Source organism: Pinus tabuliformis, chromosome 3_2, assembly GCF_031772625.1.
Source record: "Pinus tabuliformis cultivar Carrire ecotype Pingquan chromosome 3_2, CPIR1, whole genome shotgun sequence".
NCBI classification, from domain to species: domain Eukaryota; kingdom Viridiplantae; phylum Streptophyta; class Pinopsida; order Pinales; family Pinaceae; genus Pinus; species Pinus tabuliformis.
Genome location: NC_142302.1, coordinates 500,508,338 through 500,528,159, shown reverse-complemented (window position 1 = coordinate 500,528,159; position 19,822 = coordinate 500,508,338). Strand labels below are relative to the sequence as shown.

General features: G+C 41.1%; 1 protein-coding gene across 3 annotated transcripts in view; it reads right to left on the bottom strand.

Moving 5' to 3' along the window:
- Window positions 1–719: 719 nt before the first annotated feature.
- LOC149181477 (RAD3-like DNA-binding helicase protein) overlaps window positions 720–19,822 on the bottom strand; it is a 371,454-nt gene continuing 352,351 nt past the window's right edge. For all 3 annotated transcript variants that reach the window (XM_089416629.1, XM_089416630.1, XM_089416631.1), the window contains one exon: window positions 720–884. In XM_089416629.1, the coding sequence (XP_089272755.1) occupies window positions 875–884 (10 nt within the window). In that variant the 3' untranslated portion in view covers window positions 720–874. The remainder of the gene's footprint in view (window positions 885–19,822) is intronic.

Sequence of the window (19,822 nt, the reverse complement as noted above, 5' to 3'; positions counted from 1 at the left end):
GGCAAAAGGTGATGTTTTTAATATAAATTGTGCCATGCACAGTCAACAAATATAATGCAGATTTGTTGTGTGCAATAGTATTTGAGAAGAATGGCCCATGCCATTTTGAGTCATGGGTGGGTGGATCAGAAACCCATATTTTTCAATTTATACACAGAAGATGGATAAGCATTTAATATACAACATGGAAATTACCCAGGTGGTATAAACTAATTGAAACAAACCACCATCGACATGTGCAACGATGACATCTAACTGAAAGAAAATATTTTCCTAATATGTAAACCATCCCTGTTGCTGACGATGATTATCACACAAATGCCTGTTAAAGTTAAGTTAGAGAGTGTTGTGCTGCATTAGCCAATTGTATCATCAGAAGCAGAGAAAACTGGAAACTGGTCAATCCTGGACTCTTCTTGAGTATAAATAGTGGAGACTATTATGCATTTCAAAAAGGTGTTATAGATGTTACCACAACAAGAAAGTATTGATTACAAATGCAAATGTCATAGATTGCAGCATGTATCCTACCTGCAGTAATATCACACAAAGACCATTATATGAAATAATAATGTAATGTTCACTCTAATGAACTTTAAAATATCAGCCTCTAGAAGTGTAAGACCTTTAAACAGTCAGAATGATGCACATTCTGAATTTGGAGAATCAATACCAATGTCAGAAGAAAGAGTCGTGTGGATATACCTTGAGGCTGCCCATCACTCTGTGTGTCTTCAATCCTTTATAAGCCTCCAGCCTGTCTCTTCCTCTGTTGTACTCAAGCCATATGATCCTGAACAGACATCATCCGGTGTAAAATGTGTCACTTTAAGACTCTACGTTGCCGCAGTGGGTTTACAGATTTTCAGAATCTTCATTTTTCCCTGCAAAATGTACAATCCACAAAAATAAATAAGCAGCAGAAAATATACTCATCTGTCTAAAGGCATCCTACCTTACCGCACAATGAAAGTTCATGCCTAACTGCCACCAACATCAAGAACTAGAACTAAATTACCAGGCTTAGATGGCAACATATCAGTGCAACTCTACATGAATTTTTTAAACCGATAACACACAAGTTCTCACCCAAAATGATAGTTCAACAAAAAACTAATTAATCTCCATTATAAATCAAATATTGTCTAGGAATTCACGGGCTGATAATTATGCCATACATAGGGTTACCATTTACTGCATGATGTTCTAGTAAAAAGAAGCACATATGACTGCAAACTGCCATACAAGAGCAGTACAGCAGTCCTGAAACCTTTCACAATGCGGCAGGATACAAAGCCATTTCCTATCACTAAACATGGAACTCCATACTAAAATATGCAGAAAAGATGGTGTTATGCCATGCAAGCCAATGAAACTCTACATAGAGAACTGTGAATCATTCCTCCTATTGGGTACCTCAAGTAAGGGGATAGAGTATGGCTATCAACAAAACTCCCATGCATCTAAAATTAGCATGATTAGTGCCATTTGATATTCATCCCTATTCTTCATTATTCACAATGTCCTGGCTAACTAATCTATTTATCTACCAACTCGCCACATGTATTATCACATTTGATATGATTGACTGATAGTTTTTATGTTTAGCTCACCACAACAGTAAACAAATATACTCAAAAAGTTGCATAGGGAAACTCCCCACCACCTAGAGGGTCAGAAAAGGGTGCATCCATGTAATACCCTAGTTTTGACCACCCCCCGCCTCACCTATATGAGAATTCATTATGTACATGTTGTAATGACAAGGCTATGTTGACAAGCGTCAAGCCAAGTGGATCAAGCTGTAATGAACCCTAATGCAAATATGGTTAGTATGGAGAAGAGGAATGGGGGCCATGGGAAAGAGATTGCTATACCATGTGTCATCCCCACCTTTTTACCATGTCTTAAGAAAGCTTACCAACATTTCAGTGAGGTGTCCAAGGAAAATTCATCATGTTCTTGGGAAGGGACATATGCCTCATGCATTTTTATTTTATAAAATATATAATTTTTTGGGGGGATTCTTCTTCCATTCTTTTCAATTTTGGAATTGAAATATTAACTAGATATATATATATATATATATATATATATATATATATATATATCAAGGGTTGCTTCCCCACATTTATGGTCACATACCTAGTAAAGTTGATGGCATAGAGTAATTGTTGATTTGGGGTAGCATCGGATGTGCTCTAGCCACGAAAATTGGTGGAGAGGCTAAGGCACATGAGATCTCCAATACCTAGAAAGGGTTTGGGCAGATTCTAAACAATTTGGGAGATATTAAAATAATTAATATTTTTAATGAAGTCCCTAAGTCTAAACTTAGGGAAATTAAAATATTAATGTGAATTAATATAAAACTGTGTTAGAATGGTCCAAAAGACATGGATCAAGCCAAACCTAATCTTAGCCATCGATTAGGGACTTAATCTCCGCCGTTGATATGTCAACGAGAAAAGTATAAGAGGAAGCTTGAGGGTCACTTGGAGAATACACCAGAGTGATCAGTCATTCTATTCTCTAGAGCGGGATTTGCTAAGAGAGATAGAATCAGTGATCAGTTGCAGCGAGGGGCAGTGAGTACGAGGCAGAAAGGTAGGGACAATGTCGAGAGAACATCACAGAAGCAGAGAGAGGCAGACACAGAGCCAGAGGGAGCCATGCAGAAGCAGCAGAGACTGTGCAGAGCCAAAAGGGGCCTGCGTCATCCACGCAGAGGCTGCAGGAGTGACGTAGAGAGCCCAAGAGGCTACGCAGAGCCTCAGTGGGCTGACGTAGAGGGTTTCAAGCTGACACAAAGGCTAGCGGGGTTGAGACTAGGCTTCAGATTGTGCTGGAGAGGGTTTTCGTGGAGCAGGCTTTCTGAATACCTGTTTTCGAAGAGAGGTATTGCTGCCAGATTTTTTTTCTCTGTCAGGTTAGCCAGTTGGCACCTAGTGTACTCAGAAAAGAGCTTCTTAATAATAAAACCCTTAGATAGCTGCACCGATTTTCCCGAATGGATTTTTCCAGGGACATTAGTCCAAAAATAACGGTGTCATTTGTGTGCTTGTTTTTGTTTCCTTCAGTTGATGATCTGTAATGTGTTGAGCATGCACTTGTATTTATTTTCAGTATCTACATGGTAAATAACTTGTTAATCAACAGAACAAGTAGGTAGGAATAAATCAGTAAAGTGCATGGAGGGTTTTTAACTATTAGACTTAGAAAATTCAACATGGTATCGGAATGTGGTTGCAAATCACAGGAGAACTGAGGACATCAGCAACAAAGCAGCAACAACAGAAAACAGTTGTCCCGAGTGACAAAAGTTGTTCCTAGCAGCAAAGCAACAAGGAAGGGGTGACGCAGTGCCTGCGTCATCAAGTTCGAGCCAAGAAGAGGCTGCGCAGAGGTTGAAGGAGGTAAGGACAGGCTCACACAGTGCCACGCAGAGGCCAGAAGGGCTGACACGATTGGCTGAGAGAGCTAGTTTGTTGGTGTCAAGACTGCGCAGAGCCTAGGAACTCTCACCTTCAGGTTGCTAAGATTTAGGAGGTTGTGGGTAAGTTGTTGAGTGGAGCTGGTGGGGTACTGTAGTCAGAACTGTACCTAATAAGGCAAGGCCAAGGAGGAGGGAGTTGCTACCGAGGGTTTCTAGCCGAGAAATCCAGATCAGTGATGCAGTTGCACAAACGATCAGACTAGGGGGCATCTTGACATCGACAGAAAAGTTTCCAGGAGGGAAATCAAGGCTTAGAGGGAGTCACATCGAGAACTTCCAGGACGGAAGTAGAAGAGTAGCATGGCACTACACGAAGTAAGAGACCATTACAAACTGGACAAAGCCTCAAACTTCGCAGTCTGGAAGGCCAGAATCTTATCCGTACTTGACAGGAATCATGTCAAGCATTTCCCCTTAAGGACAATAACGATCCCAGTTGACCCAGTTGATAATGACAAGTACGAGGAGGCAATGGCGAGGGCCAAGAGCATCATCCTTGACAGGGTCAAGGACCATGTAGTACCACACATTGCAAAGAAGGAAATGGCAAATGAGATGTGGGAGGCCCTAAAGAAATTGAGATGTAGAGAAGGATGTTACTAGAAAATCAGTTGCAGTCATACCAGATGAAGAAGGGAGAACTAATCGACACCTTCCTTGGTCGACTGAATGAGATCCGAGATCAGTTGACTTCCATAGGGGCCACGCCGGATCAAGAATTGATGGTGAGAATAGCCCTGAATACAGTCTCATTAAGACTGGGAGGTATTTGTCCAGAGTATACTGGGCAGAGCAACCCTTCCACAATGAGAGGAAATGTGGGCAGCTTTTCGCCAAGAAGAGATCAGAAGGCTAAGCAAGATGGGAAGCAGCGGCAAGAGGATCAGAGTCAAGCAGGAGGAGGAGGATGTTGCCCTAGCATCTGAGGGAAAGCAAGAGAAACAGAAGAAGAAGGACCTCTCCAAGATCAAATGCTTCCACTGTGGGGATCTGGGTCATTATGCGACCCAGTGTCCAAGGAAGAAGCACAAGGGAGAAGCCTCCGAGACCAAGGCAGTGCCAGCAAGGGCAGAGAAGGAAGTGGAGACAGACGATGACTATGCCATGAGTGCACACATGCCACTTGAGCGGAAGTGGGGAGATATCGACCTGTAGTCAAACAAACTACAAGGGATGAGGGGCAGGATCCTCGAGGTACCCAACCTCTTGGATTATACCATGCTACGGGAGCCCCGAAGAGGAGTAGCAGGGCTGGTGGATGTGGGTAGAGACGGATGCAAATTAAGCGACAGAGAGAGCTACAGTGCAGAATTCCCAAGACAGCGAGGCTAGTAGGTTGCAACAGTGTGAGAGGCACGGGAGTGTTGCACCAATGCATGATGGCATAGATAGGTGTGCAACGATGCGAGATGTAGGGAGTTGTTGCAGCAGCGCAGAGGTCATAGAGGGAGTACTTGTCAGCAGCAGAGGGAGCTTCAGCATCAGGAGTACTTTAGCCTGACAGAGAGGTCAGAGTTGGGAGATCAGTTACTTACTTCTCAGTAATTGAGTTGCAGTGAAGCAGTTACCAGTGGTAGTGCTATGGGTAGCACGATGCAGCATGATGAGAGGAGATGCAGTGCAGACACAGCAATGGCAGGGCCATGGGCAGCATCACGGATGCAGAGGGAGTTGTCGTACAGATGCAGCAATGGCAATGGCAGAGCTATGGGCAGCAGTACAGGATGCAACAGTGCAGAGGATGCTGGGCAGCAGGCCTAGCATCAGCACAGGGATTGATGTTGAATGATCAGAGTGATGCTCAGTGAATATTACTAGAGCACAGTGCTTGCTAAGAGGGAGTGTTGATTTGGGATAGCATCGAATGTGCTCTAGCCACGAAAATTGGTGGAGAGCCTAAGGCACATGAGATCTCCAATACCCAGAAAGGGTTTGGGCAGATTCTAAACAGTTTGGGAGATATTAAAATAATTAATATTTTTAATGGAATCCCTAAGTCTAAACTTAGGGAAATTAAAATATTAATGTGAATTAATATAAAACTGTGTTAAAATGGTCCAAAAGACACGGATCAAGCCAGAACTAATCTTAGCCGTCGATTAGGGACTTAATCTCAGTCGTTGATATGTCAACCAGAAAAGTATAAGAGGAGGTTTGAGGGTCACTTGGAGAATACACCAGAGTGATCAATCATTCTATTCTCTAGAAAGGGGTTTGCTAAGAGATTTAGAATCACTGATCAGTTGCAACGAGGGGAAGTGAGTACGAGGCAGAGAGGCAAGGACAGTGCCGAGAGACCAGTACAGAAGTAGAGAAAGGCAGACGCAAAGCCAAAGGGAGCCACGCAGAGGCAGCAGAGACTACGCAGAGCCAGAAGGGGCCTGCGTCATTCACACAGAGGCTGCAGGAGTGACGCAAAGAGCCAGAGAGGCTGTGCAGAGCCTCAGTCGGCTGACGCAGAGGCCAGCGGGGCTGACGTTAGGCTTCAGATTATGCTAGAGAGGGATTTCGTGGAGCAGGCTTTCCGAATACCTATTTTCAAAGAGAGGTATTGTTGCCAAATTTTTTATCTCTGTCGGGTTAGCCAGTTTCGCACCTAGTGTATTAAAAAAAGAGTTGCTTAATAATAAAACCCTCAGATAGCTGCACCGATTTTCCCGCATTGGGTTTTTCCGAGGATATTAGTCCAAAAATAACGGTGTCATTTGTGTGCTTGTTTCTGTTTCCTTCAATTGATGATTTGTAATGTGTTGAGCATGCACTTGTATTTATTTTCAGTATTTACATGGTAAATAACTTGTTAATTAACAGAACAAGTAGGTGGGAATAAATCAGTAAAGTGCATGGAGGGTTTCTAACTATTAGACTTAGAAACTTCAACACTAACATGCCTCACCTAAGGGGAATTCATACAAGTCACCTATTGGCATGGAACTAACCAAATGCTCAAAAACATTCATGACAACTAATTCAACTAATCCCTTGGACTCGCTTATATATATACACAAACACACACACTTGGGCATATGATAGCTTGATAAGTCATCCCCCCTCGAGATGCATTGTCCTGAAGCAATAATATGAATGGATGTTAGTGTTCAACTTCCACAAAGAATCAACAAGAGATTACACTCTTCTTCTAGCACATAAAGGCTTAGATTCATGATGAAAATTGGTAGTTGGATCCCTTGAGCAATTAGAGGAACATTGAACATACAATGAGGATCCAAGTAATAACAAGTAGAGGATGTTGCAATAGAAATGATACAATACAAGTTTCAATCCTAGAAGTCATTAGCTAATATAAGATTTTTAATAAAGGTTACCTCTATCCTTTGTGAACCATCATTGGTTTGAGATGTAGTGATCCAAACTTCATACAAGGCTCCCCTCAATCCATCATCAACATTGAAATTTGTCATGACTACTTGAGACTCAACCTCACCATTGATTCATTCTTCAATATCTTCTTTCATATGTGCTTTTATTTCATCTAATGAAGTTTTAATTTTGGTTAAGGGCTCTTAAACAGGGTGGTGGGGGAGCGGCCCACCCACCCCCCCCAAATCGGCTCCCAAAGCGCACTCTGATGGAGCAACACTGAGAGTGTGCTCCTAATTCACTCCTGTTTGGGAGCGAATTTCGGGAGCGTGCTCCTGGTAAAAAAAAAATGCTCCCTAGTTTTCAGGGAGCGATCGCTCCCTCTTAAAATTTTCGCTCCCTACCCAAGAAATCTGCACATGGCAAAGGAAAGAAGGGGTTTTTTTTGGAGGGAAATGGGAGGGGCCAAAAAGAATAAAAGGCCTCCTCCCCTCCCTCATAACATCATTTTCATGTCAAAGAGAGAGATTGAGATGATTTCATGTGTTACAAAGAGATTGAGAGGGCTTGATCTTGAGAAGCTTGTGGGAGGAGTTTGCAAGCTTGGGAGATTGCAGGGAGATTGAAGGGAGATTGTTAGAGAGCCAAAGAGGTAAGGTCTAATCCCACTTTTTTTCCCATGTAACATGCTTTTTATATGTTGAATGAATCTAGAATCTAGATGTTCTTCTCTTCTCCTACTCTTTCCCATTCCCACTTCATTTTATTGCAGGCAATAATCTCAAGCTTCAACAAACATGATGGGTATATGGCTTAGCCTTATCTTCTTGGTTTCATTTTTTTGCTATTATGATGGTGTTGGGAAGTAGAAGTGATGAAGATGATGACGAAGTGGGTAGCAGTGGAGGATACCCTAGCGAAGAGGGGTACCAGAAAGCAACTATGTGGGAAAATGGCATGGGATGGAAATAAGAAAATAGGAATCAAAACCTGTGCAAATGTATTAGCACAACAAAGAGCCAAATATGTAAGGGAAGAGGAGGAAGCACAATACCAATCAAAAAGATCAAAGGGTGAACATGACACCACTAGCACACAGAGAAACTGCAAGAACTCCATCAACATCCACCCATGGTAGTGGATTTGCAGCCATAGGTATAGACACCCCTTTAAGGCATAGAACAATATCAAAACTCCTTGACCAAGGTTGTAGGGACGACGTGGATGCAAAATTTTTCCGATTTCTCTTTGCATGTGGCATACCATTCAATGTTCTTTGTCCAACTTATTGGCATGAAATGGTATGACAAAGCTAGAACTGTGGGACTTGATCGGGAAAAAGCCAAAATAAAAAATGCTTTGGGTAAATTCACAAATGCTTGGAATGAATATGGGGTATCCATTGTATCTAATGGTTGGACAAATGTAAAAGGAAAGCCATTGATAAGTGTTCTTGGTATGTTTGCTTCTGGTGCAATCTTCTTTTCATCTCATGACTAGTCAAATAAGCTCAAGACCAACATCAACATTACAAAACCATTAATTTAAACAATTGAAAGTATTTGGGCCATACAATGTCATCCAAGTCATCACTAATAATGCATCTAATTGTAAGGCAACGAAAGCAATCATTGAGGATAGATACCCCAACATAGTTTGGTCTAGGTGTTTGGTTCACACAATAAACCTTTCGATGCATGACATTATTAAGATAAAGGAACCTCAATACAAATCGATTGGTTCATTGTACAGGAAAGGCAAGAAAATGATAAGATTTATTACCAATCATAGCAATGCCCATGGCCTTTTCCGTAGTCACTCAAGGTAGAAGCTACTGAAGATTGCAAAGACTAGATTTGCTAGCTATTACCTCACCTTTAGGCACCTTTTGAAGGTAAGAAAGGCATTGGTTAGCATGGTATCAACTGAATCATCGCAAATATTAAGAACAAGGATGCAACCACATCTGACAAGGAAGATTTTCAAGAGGTGTAGGACATCATTCTTGATGGTCAATTTTGGGCAAGTGTGAAGGATGTTTTATAGTTCACCAGGCCCATTTATAACATGATTCGTTTTGTAGATACAGATGTGCTGGTGATTAGAGAGGTGTATGAAAAGATGGATAACATGCTAAGGCAAATCAATGATATTGTTAAGCCAAACAATCCCATCTTGTATGATTATATTCACAAACATGTGGTCAAAAGGTGGGATAATCTTAATGTTTCACTCGATACCTTGGCACTTGTACTTACTGTTGAAATATGTAACTAGGTTCGGTCTTCATAATGACATGTAATCATGATTTTATGTATTTAATGAAAAGAGAAAAATAAATTTATTATTGTTGTTCTTGAGGCATGGGTTTCATGCTCAAGAGATATTTATTTTTAGGTCAAGCACCCATTGAGTGCTTCTAGGTTTGTCATAAAGTCAATTGAGTCATTGTCATATATTGAAGACCCATTTGGGCATGTTACATATTGTAAAGAAAAATTTGTTGAGTCAAAATATAATCAAAAGACCCTCCAACACCTCGTCATGGCACAATGATCAAGTCGACTTACATGAAGGGACAAGTTGGCCTAAAGATAGCAATTCATACCCCTCAAAAGCCTATATATAAGAAGCAACTTGACCTCATTTCGACATACTCTCAAGCAAGTTCGATCTCCTCAAGAAAAAAGAAGGAAAACGATGAAGAATAAGACAAACAAGTTTGAAGTTTTGGGCCTCTCTCTCTCTCTCTCTCTTGTTAGGATTTCTAAAGTTACTAGGCAATAGGAAATTCTGAAACAGAATCGAAGCTATGAAGATGCATTGAAGATGTGACTCTGCAAGGTTGAAGTTGTGAAGCTGAAAGGTTGAAGTCGTGAAGCTTCTTCTAGGTCGAAGTTGTGAAGTTGCAAGGTCGAAGCTGTTAATCTACAAGATCGAAGCTATGAAGCTACTTCTGGGTCAAAACTGTGAAGCTACTAGGTCGAAGCTGCTGAAATCGCATTAAGGTTGAATGCTATGAAGCTGCTAGGTCGAAGTTGTTGAAGTTGCTACGTCGAAGTTGTTGAAATTGTTGTTGGGGTTGAAGTTGTTGGAGAAGTTGTTGGTAGGTCGAAGTTTGTTGTTGGAAGTTATTCAAGAAGGAAAGTTGACTTGGTCTTGGACGATTCAAGGGTCATAGGTCTTGGAATTTATCAATTGAAGTTCTATAAGAAGAGAAGAATTCTGGTGGGTTTTCCTCTCAGTTGGAGAGGTTTTGGCCCTGGCTAATCGCCTACATCTTGTCTCATTTTTCTTTATGATTGGTAGTTGTTTGTGTGAAAATTTCTAAATCTACACATCAGAAATCCTACTGCAATCATTCGTTTACCATCTCCTACTTGTTTTTACATTCAACAAGTTATTTAATTATTTAAATAGCGATGAAAACACTATTGCAAACTACACATACATACAAATCATGAACTGAAACGAAATGAGACAAATTTGGACAATCGTCCCCGGAAAAACCCAATTCGGGAAAATCGATGCAGCATATAGAGGGTTTGTATTATTAAGCAGATTTCTAAATACAACTAGGGTGTCAAATTTGGCTCACCCAACAAAGAATAAACCCGACTAGCACCTGGATGAACAAAACCCTTAGGTGACTGCATTGTTCCTAGTAATGGGCAGTGATGGCTACTCCAAGCTCTACGTTGGAACTGCATCACCTCCTCTAGGAGTTGCGACATTGCATCATTGCATCACTGCGACACTGCATCACTGTGATAATGTCACTGCGTCATTGCCTCACTGCGACACTAAGACCCCTTAACCTCCATTGTGTCACTGCGTCAAAACTCTCCCTTTGAGTTGTCTCTCATGGTGCTGCTTTGCCTCTTTGCTATGTATTCTCGACCTTGGACTGAAGTCCCTCTACCGAACTGCCCCTCTCACTACAACTCAGATCACCTCTTCGATTTTCTCAGCAAACCACGACCCAGGAAAATCGAACTCACTAATCTCTCAAGTGTATCTCCAACTGACCCTCAAGCCTCCTCTTATACTTTTCCAGTTGACGAATCAAAGGTCGAGATTAAGTACCTAGTCAATGGATAAGATTAAAACAGACTTGATCCTCGTCACTTAGAAGTTTCTAACCCATATTCTTATTAATACCCATTAATATTTTTATTTTCCTAAGTTTAGGAACCCATTAAAAATATTAATTATTTTAATAACTCATCATCCGGGTAGAATTTCTCCAAACGATTTATGGGTTCTGGAGATCTCATGTATTCTAGCCCCTCCACAAAATTTCAGAACTAGAGCACATCCGATGCTACCCAAAATCAACACTCCCTCTTAGCGAGGAATGTGCTCTAGCAATACTTCCCCATAGAAGCATTACATTGATCTACTGCATCGGCCCTCTGTGCTGCTGATGCTCGGACTGATGCCCTTCATCCACTGCTGCTTCTTCTTGTATTATTGCCCATGACTCTGCCACTGTTACCGCTACATTTGTAATACAACTCCCTCTCAAAATGCTGCCTCATGTTGACCATAGCACTGCCATTGCTAACTGCTGCACTGCAACTCAGTTATTAAGAAGTAAATAACTGAAACTTCACCCAAAAGCTGACATGTTGGTCATTCTAGATGTCTCATGATGCTGAACCTACCTCTACTGCTAATCTATGCTCCCTCTTTGTTGCTACTGCACTGTTGCAAACTGATTTGTGCCTCTCGCATCGCTACAATATCCACTGCCCTACCTCAGAGTTTGGCACTCTAGCTCTACCACTGTCGCTCCATCACACCTCGCTCCAACCAACACCCGTCATTTTGCTACTGTCGTTAAGGGCTCCCGTAGCCATATGTGATCCAAGAGTTTAAGCACCTCAAGGATCCTGCCCCCAGGTAGTCCTCTCGACTACAACTCCATGTCGCCCCACCACTTCTCCAGAGGCACATGAGCACTCAGGGCACAATCGTCATCCTTGCCTTCCCTATCTTTCGCTGAAGCAGCCTTCGACTCAGAAGCCTCCTCCTTGCCCTTCTTCCGAGGGCACTGAATGGTATAATGTCCAAGCTCCCCACACTTGAAGCATCTGACCTTGGAAATATCCTTCTTCTTCCGCTTCTGCTACCCTTCCTGTCCCGGTGATGCTAGAGTTGCATCCTCCTCCTCCTCCTCCTTCTTCACCCGGACTCCTTTGCCACTACTCCTTGCCTTAATCAACATCTTGATCTCTTCTTGTCAAAGACTTGCCCACATCTCCTCCCAACTGGGGAGAGTCACTCTACCCAAAATACTTTGGACAAACGTCTCCCAGTCCTCTGTCACTATATTCAAGGCAATCTTGACCATGAACTCAGGATCTGGTGTAGACCCCACGAAACTCAACTGGTCGTGAATCACTTGCAACCTGAGAAGGAAGGGATCAATCTCCTCTCCCTTTTGCATCTAGTATTGTCTCAGCTGATTTTCTAATAGCATCTTTCGCTGAATGGAAGTGCCCTAGTACAAGGTGGTCATCATCTCCCACATCTCCCTTGCTGCGTCCTTTTCAGCAATGTGTGTTACTACATTATCTTTGACCCCATCTAGGGTCATGCACTTCACCTTCGCCTGGGCCTCCTCCTACTCCTTTAACGGATCAACGTCAACCGGAACAATAACTACTTTCAAGGCATAGTCCTTGATGCGATATTTGTCAAGGATTGCTAGGATCCTGACCTTCCAGATGACAAAATTGGAGGCTCCATCCAATTTGTCTTGATCCCTCAATCCATTGACCGCCATCTCTGCTCAAAAAATTAGGATTGGTTCTCTTCTCCCTCTCCTGTTGTTAATCTAGCAAGACTCAGATCTGGATTTCTTCGACGCTAGAAATCCTCTAAGGAACAAGCTCCTATAGACTCCCTCTGAGTCCTGATTTCCTTCACAGAAATCCTCCAGCCAAATGTCGAATCACTCCCTCAAATCCTCCTTTATTGCTACAACCCAAATCTAGATTTCTTTGGCTAGAAATCTATCAAGGCAATGACTCCCTCTACCTCGACTTTGTCTCCACAGACACTGTTCTGCACCAACAGCAACAGCATCCCACCAACTCCTCAGATCGAATCTGTTATGCTCCTCCAGCCCCAATAACTGACTAATTCAAGCCTCTCAGGCTCTGCAGTGGTCCAGAGAGCTAACGCAGTCGCTGCGTGAGCTCCTCTCGAGTACTGCATCACCCTCTAAAGGCTCGGAATGCTGACACTGGCACTACGTGAGCCTCTGCGTCACTCCTTCAGCTGGTCCTCTGCCTTCGAAACAACAATGCCAATCGGGACAGCTGCTTCTCTATAGAAAATTCACTAGATCTCTCGGTTGATGTCTTCAGTGTCCTATGATCTGCAATGCTCTGATACCATGTGAAAATTTCTGAATCTACACATCATAAATCCTACTGCAATCACTGGTTTACCATCTCCTGCTTGTTTTTACATTCAACAAGTTATTTAATTATTTAAATAGCGATCAAAACACTATTGTAGACTACAAAAACATACAGATCATGAACTGAAATGAAATGAGACAAATACACAAGGGACGCTGTTATTCTTGGACAATCGTCCCCGGAAAAACCACTAGGGTGCCAAATCTGGCTCACCCAACAGAGAATAAACCCGGCCAACACCTGGATGAACAAACCCCATAGGTGACTGTGTTGTTTCCATTGTTGGCAGCGATGGCTGATGCAAGCTCTGCGCTGGAACTGCATCACCTCCTCTAGGAGTTGCATCACTACGACACTACAACACTACATCACTGCATCACTACAACACCACCTCACTGCATCATTGCCTCACTATGACACTGAGACCCCTTAGCCTCCACTACGTCAGAGCTCTCCCTCTACGTTGTCTCTCCTGGTGTTGCTCTGCCTCTCTGCTATGTATTCTTGGCCTTGGAATGAAGTCCCTCTGCTAAACTGCCCCTCTCACTGCAACTCAAATCACCTATTCGATTTTCTCAGCAAACCACGCCCTAGAAAAATCGAACTGACTGATCTCTCAAGTGTATCTCCAACTGACCCTTAAGCCTCCTCTTATACTTTTCCTGTTGACGAATCAACGGCTGAAATTAAGTCCCTAATCAACGACTAATATTAAAACATACGTGATCCTCGTCACTTAGAAGTTTCTTACCCATATTCTTATTAATACCCATTAATATTTTTATTTAGACTTAGGAACCCATTAAAAATATTAATTATTTTAATAACTCATCATCCAGGTGCAATTTCTCCAAAAGATTTCTGGGTTCTGGAGATCTCATGTATTCTAGCCCCTCCACAAAATTTCAAAGCTAGAGCACATCATATGCTACCTAAAATCAATAGTTTGATGATAGAGAACTATAATTATAATAATAATAATAAAGGAAAGAAGAAGTTAATCAGGGAAAGTAAAAATGCATCACAAGAAGCTGTGTTGCATGGGTACCCGCACCCGGGGGTGGGGTTCTCGAACCCGTCCCGGGTTCCTGCACCCAAGTACCGGATTCAGGTACGCGTTCTTCCCAGACCAACCCAGAAGAACCGGGTTCTTCCATGAAGAACCGGGTTCTTCAAAAAAAAAGTTGGGTTCTTTTCCTTTAACGGGTTCTTGGGTTCTTCGGGTGCTTGGGTTCTTGGGTTCTTCGGGTTTTTCGGGTTGGGTTCTTTGGGTTCTTCGGGTTCTTTGGGTTCTTCATAAAAAAACTACATTAAAAATTTAGTTTTCAAATAATTTTTTTTATTGAAATTTAAAAAATAACTTATAACAAAGGTAAAACTTATAACAAAACATAAAAAACCCTAAATCAATTTGGAATGAAACATTCTTCCACGGTCCTTACCATCAAAAACTGTGTTGCACGGGTACCCGCACCCGGTTTTTTAAGTTTCTTACAAGTCTTGTTTTTTAAGAATTCTTGTAAATCAATTTGGAATGATACATTCATTCCCGAGCCAAATAACCATCAAATTATAAACTGTAAATGCACACATATAGGTTCAGACATTTTCGGTCAAATAGAAAGTAGGATTGAGACCAGACATAAGCTGTAATCAGCTGATGCTGTTAAATGGCGAAGGGCTATTTTGGACAATGGCTAAATTAAGTATCAAAATCTGCCAATTTCTCACAGCATTCTGATAACATCATGTTAAGATTAAAACTAGGAAAATATGCCTAAATCATATATGGTCTCTACAAACTTGCACACCAAGTAATCTCTAAAAACTGCAAAGATGTTTTATGTTTAGATAATTAATATTCAGGCAGAGCTTCGCACTCAAAGACAAACTATCCCTCAAGCCATCAGATGGTTGTTGTGCATTTTATTGGGAAACAAAGACTGATAAGCGTGTTCTGTGGAAGGGTAAGGCTGCCACTGTTTTTGGGATTGCTTTACCACAGAGCACACCATGCATGGGGCAGGTGGATGATTAGACATCAAGAAAATTCTAGACCACTATCAGGTTGAGAAGAATCTCCTATGAAAAAATTGTGTTTTTATATGGGAGAGACTAAACATTCAAAGCAAAGTTACAAGCTCAAGCTCCAGCCAAAATGAGCAATTTCAATAAGGAGAGAAGCTGCCTTGAAATTAGAGCAGGAGGCAGAAATGCTAACACTCCTTGGCTGTGTAGGAGGAAGTGTTTGTACGACCACAGCCTGATTCATTGATAGGCATCCTTGCAAATGAACCTAAGCTGCATAGTTATTTTAAAGCTTGTGTGTGACAAAATTTGTCCCAAGTTTCACCAAAATAGTTGAGTCTAGCATTTATCCTAGTATGTATTTTGAATTTTCAGTTTTAGTAGCAGCCTTGAGCTCTCTCACATAGCTATCACAGTGTTATGGTTACACAGAAAAGATTCAAAAGAACAGTTTTTTGGTGATAAATTTTGAAATTTCAATGTCAATGTTGAATGTTCAATGATGTGCATGTTTAAATGATTATCATTAAAGTTTTCTTGTTTAAAGTTGAAAAAATATACAAATTCAAATTTCATATATATTATTAATTATAAATTTATAATTTATAAAATATAATTATTAAAATTTAATATTATTATATTACCCGACGAACCCACGCACCCTGTTTCCAAAAATGTCATCCCCGTCCTCGTCCCCGTCCCCGCACCCACGTTTCCTGGCAACATAGACAAGAAGTTATCAAAATAAGAGAAATCACCTACATCTATTGCCCCCCTAGATTTCTCAACATGGTATCAGAGCTAAGGTGACAAGGCAAGGAAGGGCAGCTTAAAGGAGGACACTTGAGGGCCAAAGCACTAGAAGATCATCAAGAGTATCAATCATCAAGAAGGACCTCTCATCTCAAAGACATAACAAGGATAAGGATTACATCATAATCTTGAAGAAGGAAGTTACTAAAGAAGACCTCAAAACTCGCAATCATTCAAAGAAGGATTCTACACTTGAAGACATTCTTGGGAACCTCGCTCAACCATCACCTCAAGAAAAAGGAGACCTCAAAGACCTTACCTCTACTCAAGAAAAGAAGAACTACAAAGCCTCTACATCAAAGAAAGGCTAGGAGTAATGCATTGTCATCATCATCAAGGAATCAAGGTGAACTCCCTCTCCTTGAAAGATCACTTTTGAAGGACGACCTCTTCATCAAGAAGACATATTCTATCATCATCAAATCAAGAAGGCATCAAGTTGAAGATATTGTCATCAAAGAGCATCTTCACTTGACAATGGGGTCACTCACATGCGAAGTGGTGGTTGGCTTGGTTGGATACGAACGAAGCGTAATGTCGAAGTAGTGGAAAGTGAATATAATGGCGAACATAAGGAATTCTTGCAGTGTCAAAGCATAACGAATTATTGTAGTTCAGGTGGTGGGATCTATGCCTTGGTCCATAAGCATGGTAGTAATGATCTGACCTGGTGCATGATGGATAGTATGTTCCACAGGTTGACTGGTATGGTGAAAAAGATGTGTAGTCAACCTCAATCTTTGTCCCTAGTATTTAAGGTATAAGTAACAAGAGAAATAGTAGGTGTATACGGCAAAACCCGAGTAAGGGGCAAGCAAAATGAAGAGGTCAATGCCCAGTGTTGCAAGCTTTTACGTGAAGGGTACACATCTCAACAAAGGCTTAGGGGGCAACATGATCTATTAGGGTACACTGTAGTAATTAGCAAGAGAAATAGATGTATTTGGGGGAACCCACGTATGTTCAAATGGGCAGGTAGCGACCCACATATGTCAAAATGTGAAGCAGGGATGTCAGATGATGAAGTGGAATCCGGCAATACCAATAGCAAAGACTAGATAGGAAGGTATTCATAGCCAGTTCCAGCATAAGTATAAGATGCATAGCCATGAACAGGTTGACCAGCAACACAAGGATAAAGGACCAAAGATTACATTAAAGTTAAGGTTAGATATTGAGTTGGTGAAGAAGCGAGGTCGAGATGAAGAGTTCAAGGTGGTGGGAACCAATGATCACTTGGTGTCAGGGTGACGCACATAATATTCACGTCATTGTTAAGTGGGATATACAATGTTATATAGGGTCACACTACTGATGGTAGGGAGCATGCTCCTGGGATGCAAAATATGCAAATGTGATGCTTCAACTTTCCTATCATACATGTTTGAAGGGGTGGGGGAATCGGTATGGTAGTGGAAGAGTCTATGGAAGTGACAATGCCCTTGAAAAGCTCATATTCTTATGTGGTTGGCTCTTAAAAAAGGGCTCTTACCTGCCCTGCCTGGGATATGAAAAAAAAAAGAGGCAAAGGTTGGTGTATCCTTTGCAAGGCATGTGATGAGACCATTGTTCCTCTATCATCATCAAATCAATAAGGCATCAAGTTCAAGATACTGTCATCAAAGAGCATCTTCACTTGAAAAGTAAGTACCTTTATATTTATAACTGAATCTGCTATCAAAATGACTTCATTTTGCAAGGAAAGCAACAAATTGGTTGGGTCATCAACTTTCTTGCATGGAAGAAGTGGCAAAATTTGATCCTCATAGAAAATGAAGTCGTGGAACGTGTTAAGGGCTCAATCACTAATCCTCCAAAGGAAGAAACTCAAGCTCTAGCAAAGTATACAAAAGGGCAAGTAAGGGCTCAAAGGATTCTTACAGAATCCATCAAGGATCCCCTCATACCTTATCTATCAAAATTAGAGACATCAAAAGAAATATATGACAAGCTAGTAGAATTGTTTTCTGTAAGTACTACAGAAGAAGTGATGTTATTAAGACAAGAACTCTACAAGATGAAGATATCAAAGAAAGAAGAAATAACCTCATACTTTATGAGGGTGTCAGAAACAAGAGGCCAACTACAAGAGTTGGGAGAAATAATGTCCGACAACGAAATGACCACCATAGTGCTCAATGCACTACCAAAGGAATGGGAAACTTTACATCAAGCATCTATGGAAAGAAGGAAGCTACCCCATTCAGTGAACTTTGGTCATTGTGTAAAATTAAAGAAACCAAGATGAAGGCAAAAAGCTATGTAGGATCAAACGAGCAAGCACAAGCATTTGCTACCATGGCTAAGAAGAAAGGAAAGTTTGGGAAGTTTGGTCCTCAGAGAAAGAAGAAGAATATGTCAAAGATCCGATGCTATGGTTATCAAGAATATGGACACTACAAGAGAGATTGTCCAAAAATTCAAGAAGCACAACAAAAGGAAAGAAAGAAATGAGGCTCATATCACTGTAGAAAAGAAAGAACCTGAAATCCAAAGGGATAGATCTTCAATATTAGGGTTTCTCCAATACATAGCAAGGAGACATGGGAGGTGAAAAGACCTCCGCCATGGTAGTCAAGATGAGAAGTATTATGACAAGATGCATCTTAGTAGAAGATGTCATCATACTAGAAGCATACCATTGAAGCAAGAGCTCACTATATCCTAGTAGAAATCTACATGGATGCAACAGTCATCATATAAAGGAAGTAGCTCTTGGTAACCTCATTGAAAGCATGTGTAATGCATATGGTTGAAAGAAAGTCATCTCGCATACATCATCATCATGAGAAAAGAGCTTCTGTCGGATGAGGGTAATCTAGATCCTCTATTGGAATCTTCATTAGAAGGTTCACCTCTCTTGGACGAAGCAAACTTCTCACTGACAATTCCACCTTGTATGGAATTCGTCAATTTTAATTCTATAATAAGGGAAGAATTTTGGTGGGTTTTCCTCTCAGTTGGAGAAGGTTTGGCCCTAGTTGATCACCTACATCTTGTCTCATTGTTCTTTATGATTTGGTATTTGTTTGATGATAGAGAACTATAATAATAATAAAGGAAAGAAGAAGTTAATCAAGTAAAGTAAAAATACATCACAAGCAGTTATCAAAATAAGAAAGATCACCTACATTTGTTGCCCCCCTAGATTTCTCAACACTTACACCAATATACTACTCTCCATCTTGGTTGGCCAAACTTGCATTTGGGGTTGGGGTAAGGAGAAAATCCCATATAGATCCAGAAGTACAAAATGGGTATAGTTAGCATTAGACAAGTTGGTCCCTGAGAGGGAGGAGTGCACCATATTGCGTTAAGAATTTGTGAAAATTCCTAGACTCGAAGGAACCCCTACTGCAGCAAATCTGAATCTACTTCACCTACTTGATTTTTAACATTAACCAAGTTATTCTTTTGAATATTGAAGCAAATTACTTCTGCAGCCTACACTAATTAAATATTTGATCTCATGAAACAGAGAACAGAGCAAAGAACAAAATACATAAGACACACTTATTTTTGGACACAATAGTCCCCAGAAAAACCCAATGCGAGAAAACTGGTGCAACAATTCTAAGGGTTTACTATTATGCAGGAGAAATATCTGAATACAAATCTAGGATGCTCATCTAGCAATCCTTTACATAGAAAATACTAGCGGAAAATCTGAGTGAGTTTTACCTCACTTCACCCAACAGAATTTTCGCTGACCCAACACAAGGCTAGCTAA